Here is a 10,000-nt window from a genome sequence, read left to right on the forward strand (position 1 = left end):
GAAGAAAGTCGGGGAAAGTCGGTTTTACTTGATCGTTTTCCGCTTTTGACATACGATACAAAGGGAGGAGTAAGAGAGAGAGAGAGAGAGAGAGAGAGAGAGAGAGAGAGAGAGAGAGAGAGAGAGAGAGAGAGAGAGAGAGAGAGAGAGAGAGAGAGAGTATAAGGGAATAAAATGAACAACTGAATTGTTTAAAGGACCTACATTTTGACCAGAGACCTAAATAATGAAAACGGTTTTCGACTTTCCCCAATGTATTTTCTTTATTTGAGAAGTAAGGACGTGTAATCAACACGTGTAATATAAGGTTGAGCGAATCCAGCATGGATAACCAGTCACAAAGCCGGATCTCCAAGTGCTTCTTAAAAGTAAGTGGTACATTCTTCTCACTGTCTCTTTCCTTTTCAGACCTGGATCACCCGCGAACGTAACAAAAACCATCTACATGGAAAAAAAAAAAAAAAAAAAAAATATATATATAAAACATGGAGCTGGAAGACCACATGCTAACTGTTTTGTTTATTGAACTTTGTACGGCAAGTCTTCTGTCAGTCACTGAGAAAAACAAAACGTACATAAATATATAAATAAGCAAACCGGATACACAGGTAAAATAGTGTAACAGAGAAATCTTTGGTAAAAACGGGTTATCTACGGATCCCCAAGCTCACTGGGAAGCCGCGGTTCCTCCTGCGGCTCCTGGCGGCAATGCGGGAAAGATTTCCCGCAATCCTCGCCCCTGCGGCCAGCGGCGACGGCCTTCAGGTGGTCCTCAGGACTGGCCGCTCCCTCGGCCAGTTTGTTGCTGCGGATACAAAGAGGAGTTAGGGAGAGGAACGTATTAGTGAACGAGAAAGAGAAACACAGAAACAGTGATATATAATTACCCTTATGGATAGATTTTTCTAATGTGACTTTGCTTGTCATTACTCGAGTACATGCCATGGGTGATAAACTTCTTAGGAATCGGTACAAATCATTTCCCAGCCCTCATGCAACCTTCTAAGCTTATCATCTTCAGGGCCCACTGCGGAGGCGCTGATCCTGACCTGAGAAGCTGCAGAGCGAGGCGCGGCGCGAGGGAGAGCGTCTGCTGCTGAGCGCTGATGCGGCACAGGACGCGCTGGAGACAGTGCGGGTGGGCGCCGCCAGACAGCGCTAGCGTCGCCTCCAGGAGCGCTGGCACCGCCTCAGCGCTGGCGGCGGCCTGCAGGTCACGCCCCCCGCCCAGCGCGGACACGACCTGGCCGGAGGTAAGTGAGTGTCCATCTCTATTTCAACAGCATTGCGAATATCGCAGTGCAATCACTGTTGTTGATTTCATCGTGATCCTCACTTTTATCATTATCATATAATACTTAATAACTAATAAATCATCATTTTGGCCTGTAATAACCATTAGAATAATATCAATAATATTAATGATAATAATTACTGGAACTATGATTATTACTATTATCATTATTATAACAATTATCAAAGGTTACGTTTGTGCTATTTTATTTATTTCGATCATTACTACTACTATTATTATTATCATCATTCTTATGAATATCATTATCGTTTATTATTATTATTATTATTATTATCATTATTACCATCATCATCATTATTACCAATGTCAGTATTATCACTATTTCCATTTTCGCTATTATCATTACTGTCATTTCTATTACCAGTATTCTTATTATTATCATTATCATCATTATCATCATCATAATTATCATAACCTTTATTATCATCATTATTGTTATTATGATTATTATCATTGCTATTATTATTATTATCACCATTATTATTATGATTATAATAATTATCATTATCTTTATCATTATCAATATTATCATTATCATTTTCATTATCATCATCATCATTCATTACGTTGTCCCTATTGCTGTATTCAGTATTACTAAAATCATTATAATTATCATTATTATAATTGCTAACTCACTTCCTGAATTGACCTAATTATTTATTTCTTCAATTACTTTCATTCAACTTTTTCTCGGCCAACGACCAGTTGCAAGTTGCAGACTTCCGCATATTTACTAACAAAACGCAGTACAGTACAACTTCCATTCAACTGTAATTGAAAAATACACCCCCGGATGATTAGCGTGAACTCTTATAAAGACTTGTCAATAATTACTCAGAACAAATATTGTATGAATCACGGATACCGGCGGGACACACAATCCTATGTTGTTTATTCACATTATTCATATTGATGAATAAATTGTTTATTTACGCAAATAATTATTTCAGTTTTTAACTGTTGTCCACATGAATATCAATTATACAGCATTCAGAATAGTTCATATTTTTTTTTTCCAATTTGAAAATATTAAAAACAATTAGGGTTCGATGGTAGGTTGCCGGGAATCTTAATGTTATTTCCGCCAACATTGTTGCCACAAAGAGAGAGAGAGAGAGAGAGAGAGAGAGAGAGAGAGAGAGAGAGAGAGAGAGAGAGAGAGAGAGAGAGAGAGAGAGAGAGAGAGAGAGAGAGGAGAGAGAGAGAGAGAGAGAGAGAGAGAGAGAGAGGAGAGAGAGAAGAAGAGAGAGAAGAGAGAGAGAGAGGAGAGATGAGAGAGAAGAGACAGAAGAGAGAGAAGAGAGAGAGAAGAGAGAGAGAGAGAGAGAAGAGAGGAGAGAGAGAGGAGGAGAGAGAGAGAGAAAAGAGGAGAGAGAGAGAGAGAGAGAGAGAGAGAAGAGAGAAAGAAGAGAGAGAAGAGAAGAGAGATAGAGAGAGAGGGAGAGAGAGAGAGGAAGAGAGAGTAGATAATAAAGAGAGAGGAGAGAGAGAGAGAGGAGAGAGAGAGAGAGAGAGAGGAAGAGAAGAGAGAAGAGAGAGAGGAGAAGAGAGGAGAGAGAGGAAGAGGAAGAAGGGAAGAGAAGAAGAGGAAGAGGAAGAGAGAGAGAGAGAAGAAGAGAGAGAGAGAGAGGAGAGAGAGAGAGAGAGAGAGAGAGAGAGTATACACGGGTGTGCCTCCAAATACCACTTTAGGCCGAGCATTCCCTCACCAACTCCAGCGATTCCCTCACCTTGGCCGCCATTCCTCCTGCTCCCTGCCTGCCCTCGGCGTTGCGGCCGAGGAGGTCTCCGTACCACGCGTTCATACCGCGAGTAAAGCGGCGGGAGCGCGCGCTGCGCCGCGGGTCCTGCGCCTCCGGCCGCTCCCCGTCGCCGGCCGTGCGCGCCGCGGCCTGGTCTGACCTCTGCAACACAGATTTCGCTCAGCGTCTCGCCATGCAAACTCTCCCACATGGCTTGCACATTGAAATGCTAACAGTTTTTTTTTTTTAACATCCAGGTAATTCTGGCATTGGATAAACTATGTCTACCGCGCTAAATGAAGGATTATTAAAGAAATAAATGGAAAATATACAAATACACTCGAAAACCACTTCCTAGCCCAAGAACCAAACAGAATTAACAGAGCTGGAAAAGGTTCAAGTAATAAGAAGAGGGGATGTGTGCGTATATTTCATAAACAACAAAAAAAATAAAGGTAGAGGAAAAATCGAATACAAGTTATGATTAATTTTCGAAACAAAAATGAATGTCGAAGCCTAGACTCTGAACCGCTAGCAACTGTGTTAGAAGCAATCCCTGGTAGAGGACGTTTGTAATATCCTGTGAGATATATACGAAGATGGAACAGCGACAATCTGCCTATAGGCCAATAAAAGCCGCACGAGAAAAGGTTCAGAGATTGTCCAGAGGCAGTATTTGAGGAACCAGATGGGAAGGAAGAGGGGAATAAAGGAGTGGAAAGCATTTACGCGACGCAGCAAGTAACTGTGACTTCTAACAAACATTTTTCATTGTGAGGATTTTGTGGTAAATACGCTTCTTACCCATCATACCGTATAGGTCAGAAACATGAAGTAGCACCTTACTGAAGACAGAGGTCGTGAGACTGAAATGATCTAGACCTACTGCTGATATATATATATATATATATATATATATATATATATATATATATATATATATATATATGTATGTATGTATGTATGTATGTATGTATGTATGTATGTATGTATGTATGTATGTATGTATGTATATATGTATATATGTATGTATTTATGTTTGTATGTATGCAAGCATGTATGTTTAATATATATGAAAAGGAAAACAGCCACAATAAGTAAAAAAAACAATATCGTAACGTATCGAACGCTTTACGAGTTCCTCTTCAGACGAATAATCAACCTAAATTATTATTATAATTATTATTACCATTACTACTATCATCACTGTTATTGTTATTTATGTGTTACGCGCGGGCCCGGAGGCCACTGCGAGCGCAGCGGCGCCGCAGAGCGGACCCGGGCGCAGGACCCACCAGCAAGGATCGGCGCACCCGCAGAGGACTCGGGTCTCGTAGGAAGTTCATGATGGAGGAAATCATCTTGAGGCGCGACGTGAGGAAGCCGCCCACGGTCATGGACGCCTCGTCACGCCCGTTGCGGTCGATCCGGTTCTGCAGGAGGAAATCGGAAGCGCCATGGCCGTGCTCACAAGGGAGGAGGCAAGTGAAGGGAGGGAGGAAGGGAGAAACAGAACAAATAGATGTATCAAAGTAATTGTAAGCATGCACGCACGCGCGCGCGCACACACACACACACACACACACACACACACACACACACACACACACACACTACTAATACACATGTACTCTTCTGTGGCTTGATATTTCAGTGTTTAATTATTTCAAAATAATACTCACTGCGGCACACGTTCTCGCTGTTAAATAATTCATCGTTAAAAAAAAGTCAAGACTTATTCCACAAAACTTGTAAAAAAACAAACAAGAAAACTTGGCAACTGTCCTTCTGATTCCTGTGTCGATGTGATGATGATTAACGAGTGTGTCTTCGACCATTTTCCAGGAGCAACGCTGTTATGAATAAACAGGATTCTGCACGAGGAACTGACGCTAGTTATAACGGTAGTTTACTGCCATTTCGAAAGTAAATTTCGACTAATAAGGACACACTACAGGACTCTTCCTTATCAAAATTATCAATTGTTCCCAGTTCAGTTAAGTTTTTTCGCCATACGAGTTATGATATAATAATATAATTTAGACTCAAAACAGATGAATATATGGAAAAAAAAGAGTTGTTGAATTATCTTAAAGATGGAGGCTATTTAACTACACCGAATTATAATAATATGAACTTATTTCCAATTGTATCTTTATACCTCCATCAAAACATGGGGCTGTAACATACGGAGTTGAAAAATGCACAAATCTTATTCATCAGTTCTTTAATATACAACGAATTCTCAGCCATTGCTGTCCATTACCGTGACCGTCATCAAAAGTTCTTTTACGTGAGCCCATTCGAAGTGCTGTCAATGCAAATAAAAGTTAATGCTCGTTGATCATAGCAGAAACATTCGATATTTGTAGGCAATATATGGCAGCTGGCCATGCCTAGTTAATTGTCAGTGCAACTCACAATTCTGAGTCGTTCACTTCCCCTCTGGATATAGCCTTTATATATATGCATGTATGTGCATGTGTTTATGGACTATATAAATACCAGTTATCTTTTGTGGTTTGAGGCCTACCTGGCTTATGAAAATCGTACTTAACTGTCCATCAGCCTTTTAAGTCTATTTGTATTTGTTTTATGTAACTGATATTCACCAGAAAACAAGGAAATCTAACAGAGTCGATTTCAATCAGAGTGCAGTACATGTTTAACATTCATTAACATAGTTTCCAAAGTACTAATGCTTTCAAAAGTGAATAGATGTATATAACACAAACGCTGAACACAAGTTCTCAGCTTCTTAGCCACGGGAGAAAAGTGCGGATTGCGATTAAGCGCCATCACTGTGGAGGCAGCCTGGGTGGCGGCATGGGATGTGAGAGAGTAAATAAACAGCACTAACTCACCTTCTTCACCAGTCCAAGGGCCTGTGGGAGTCTAATGAAAAGATTCTCGAAGAAGGAGAGGCGCCTTCCACTCTGGTTCCGATCAGACGCGATTTCTTCCAACTGCTCATCCTTCTCGGGCTCCGCGGATTCCGAGAGCGCCAACTTGTCTTCCTCCAGGCTTCCCACAGATTCCAAGTACTTCAACTGCTCTTCGTCTAGGGACTCCAGGGCCCCCGAGGGCTTCAACTGCTCTTCGTCTAGGGACTCCAGGGCCCCCGAGGGCTTCAACTGCTCTTCGTCTAGGGACTCCAAGGACCCCAATGGTTTCAACTGGTCTCCTTCCATCGCGTCCTGGAGAGGGGTAAGCGACCGTCGACGGCGACCGTTGTTGTTCTGAAGGACATCCTGCAAAATAAAAACGACCTTTCCTAGTAACTTCATTCTAAAATAGTTCAGGTTAATTATCACTTAGCATGAAAAGGAAAAACACGCATCATACCGTACGGAGCCGAATTATGAGTTGAAGTGAACTAGAATCGAGAGGGCAAGCCGTTGGGAAGAAGGGCGGTGCTCATTTTCAGCCAAGAAACATTTTTTAGATAGAAATGCAGAAGGTTGCCGTTCCAAAGTCTCCATTGGAGAATATCTCAGTGAAAAAATAACACATTACACAGGAAAAAGGAAAGGTGTCATAACCAATAAATCAGATAGCTATGAAGGGTTCTGATCATAACAATCTAGAGAAAACATTGTTTCTGAAATTAGAAAAAAATACTTATTAGATTTCTATAGAAGAATCTGAGATGAAAACCCAGGGAGCTTAATAACCCAAACATGGTAGAGTTGAAACAGTTTATTGAAGGCACCGAGTCTCGCTTATCATGAAGCACCTATAAATGTCCCAGTCTCATCTTTCTATTTGTATACAAGTAAAATGAATCTGTTGTTCAGAGTGGCACCAAGAATCCCGCGAGTAACACCATATTATGAATAAGGTCAATAGTCTAAAGTTCTGAAAGTAAAACAGTCTTACTTCAGGTTTTGTTTAGTTTCAGAATCACATACCAAACTTTTATGACATGGAAGGTAAAACAGCCTCGTTTACAGTGAAAATGAACACACGCCCAAAACACGCCCGTGGGACACCATAATGATAAGTCCTTAAACAACCCCTCTGTAAACGCTAAAAAAGATATAGCGATACTTTTCCTTTTGCAAATTTGTACGACTGCAATGGGGAGCCAAAAGATTACATGATATGACAACTGGAACCTTCTGGCTAAAACTACTGATTCCTGAAGAGAATCGGCTGGCACAAGAGCTATAGCGGAGCCTCAGTCGCGAAAGAAATATTGTCGACTGTGAGAGAAAATATTGTCAACATAGTATCCATATGATTAAAACATGCCGTTTATTGACCAAATGAAATGAAAATAGGAAAGTGAAGTGCTAACGCAGGAGGATGTACATGAAAAGATGCGTGAACATCACAATCTATCGAACCGTTTATCATGAAGTTACATTACTTATCATATCGACAGAGGACTGGTTAGAGAATTATTTTGAAAATGTATGGATGATTCATCCATATCACCTCGATTTTTGTCATATATTTTACTTTTTTCGCCGATCTGTTGGTTATTTACTTTGCTTTTTATGCCCTATTGATTTAGGTCAATCTACCGTTCTAAACTGCCGCACCAACATCAGGGAGGCATCGAGCACAAGCCCTTTGAGGAGGGCGTCGGAGGGGGTGATTTTACCGGTATAATTAGCTTTTTCCTTTTAACTGAACGTGTCCCCTGTGGCCTAAGGAACGTGTCCCCTGTGGCCTAAGGAACGTGTCCCCTGTGGCCTAAGGTCGAGAAGCAGTGCGCTATTCAAGCGCATTAATACTGTAAATGCCCTCAGAAGGTACGATAAGTTATCATTTTGTCAGCTTGTGCACGTAGGACCTAATCCCACGCTGGATTTCATAATGCTCCATATCTGCTTATTGAATAACGTCGCTGTCTTTTTTTTACACAAATCTAAGCCTTTAACTGGTCTAACACGTCTAATAGTCTTTCGTAGTCTATAAGAATAATGTCATTCATCAGCCAGTACTGTACACTGTTTTCAAGAATGTCAACTACCATCCTGAGGAAGTAAGTTTGTTTGATCATATAAACAAGTTTGTAAAGCCCAGCAACCCGTATCTGGCGCCTCTTTCATTCTTTTTTATGTTTCCCGAGAAATCGACGAGTCCTACCTGGATGAGGTTGAGGAAATACAGGAAGCCAAGCAGTGCCAGCGCGGAGAGGGCCGGCGACGAGTCCGGGTTTTCCGCGACGCCGGAACCGAAAGTCGCTGCGGGGCTGTTGGGGAGAGAACGCTTAGGTGCTGAAGCTGCTCGGGTTCAGAGGGCGAAACGTCGGCTCGTTCGAAAGAGCTGAGTTCATCACTTCTGTTCATCTAACTTAACCCTCAATCTCCTTACTTAAAATCATGACAATATACTCGTTTGTGTGTGTTTGTGTGTGTGTATGAGTGTGTGTGTGTGAGTGTGTGTGTATGTGTGTGTGTGTGTGTGTGTGTGTGTGTGTGTGTGTGTGTGTGTGTGTGTGTGTGTGTGTGTGTGTGTGTGGAGAGAGAGAGAGAGAGAGAGAGAGAGAGAGAGAGAAACACCTATACGCCTGATTGTACCCATGGAACTGCACGCAAATGAGTGTACAGAGAAAAATTGAGAACAGTCTTTGAAGAGAATTTTGGTGATCAAAGTTTAGTCTTTTGTCAAAAATGACACACACACAGGGTCCTATATAGATACATACATAGAGCGCGCGCACACGCACACGCACACGCACACACACACACACGCACATTTGGCAAGCAGAGACACCGATTGTGGCAACAGTTGGACCCGCACACTTGTAGACTCTCCTGGGGCGGTATTCACGAAAGGTCTTAGACACCAAAATTTGCTTCAGACAAAATAAAAATCAAAGTTGATGCTGGTAATAAAATAAACAGTTACATCATTATAGACTCTATGAAGATAACTGACTGCAGTAGTATGTTCACACTACATAATGCAATAAATCTTATTTTCATAATGACAATAGTATTGCACATTTTATATAATCAACAAACATTTGGGCAACCATAGGTCTGTCGTCATTGCATCAGGTGTGAAGCGACGCTGCGCCATTTGTATTTTCGAATAGAAAGTCGCTGCAAATATGGAGAAACCGGATCAATTAATGATTGACAATAAATCAGAATGGGCCTCCAAAATCTATCTGATGTGTGATTGTCTCCATATGTCTGATTCGGCAAATTTGCCTATGACTCTCCGCGGAAATGTCTTAGGCAGATTTTGTCTAAGACTCGGCCGAAATCTGGAACTTCAATGCAATTTTACACAAATCTGAAGATGATTCTGCATGCAATATGACAGGAAAATCTTATAAGATTTATTTGGATTTACTGCCAATTAATTTAGTCTTTTTCTGACATTTTATATTCATGTCCGCAAGGACTGTCTCTGATTTTGTCCTAAAGCGGAAAAAATTGTCTTTAATTTGTTTTTATGCAAATTTCCGTTTGTTGAAGATTATTCCGCTTAGAAATATTAAAATAGTTTCAAATGATTTTATTGCTGTATTGTATTAAAAATATAAAAATAGCGGCTCCCGCATTTACAACTGATGTAATAACAACAAGCGTAGTATACCACATCACATTTAGATATACTTAATGTGTAATATTACCATTATGATATAAGCAAGATTTCTTGTCATATTTACCTTATCGTTTCATTACAATAGATAATCAAAATATGGTTTATTACGATATAAATGTGTGATCTATTATCAGCTTAACTCTGAGATGTAGCAACGGAACTAATTTCGGAGTCTAAGACCTTTCGTGAATTCCGTCCCTGGCCATCAGCCGCGGGAGGCCCCCACAAATCCTCATGTGCGTATGCATGTGTGTGTGTGTGTGTGTGTGTGTGTGTGTGTGTGTGTGTGTGTGTGTGTGTGTGTGTGTGTGTGTATCTATCTACATGTCTCTATAGTATATATGTATATATAATACATATATGTTTATATAAT

General features: G+C 40.8%; 1 protein-coding gene across 2 annotated transcripts in view; it reads right to left on the bottom strand.

Annotated features, from left to right (window-relative positions):
* Nucleotides 1-10,000, bottom strand: part of LOC119571759 — a 22,866-nt gene that overhangs the window by 109 nt on the left and 12,757 nt on the right. For both annotated transcript variants that reach the window (XM_037918921.1, XM_037918916.1), the window contains exons 4-9: nt 8,155-8,260; nt 5,922-6,308; nt 4,353-4,490; nt 3,046-3,219; nt 1,050-1,243; nt 1-805 (exon numbers count right to left, since the gene is read on the bottom strand). The exon at nt 1-805 is cut by the window's left edge and continues 109 nt beyond it. In XM_037918921.1, the coding sequence (XP_037774849.1) occupies nt 652-805; nt 1,050-1,243; nt 3,046-3,219; nt 4,353-4,490; nt 5,922-6,308; nt 8,155-8,260 (1,153 nt within the window). In that variant the 3' untranslated portion in view covers nt 1-651. The remainder of the gene's footprint in view (nt 806-1,049; nt 1,244-3,045; nt 3,220-4,352; nt 4,491-5,921; nt 6,309-8,154; nt 8,261-10,000) is intronic.

Source organism: Penaeus monodon, chromosome 4 (assembly GCF_015228065.2).
Source record: "Penaeus monodon isolate SGIC_2016 chromosome 4, NSTDA_Pmon_1, whole genome shotgun sequence".
In the NCBI taxonomy this organism is placed as follows: Eukaryota; Metazoa; Arthropoda; class Malacostraca; order Decapoda; family Penaeidae; genus Penaeus; species Penaeus monodon.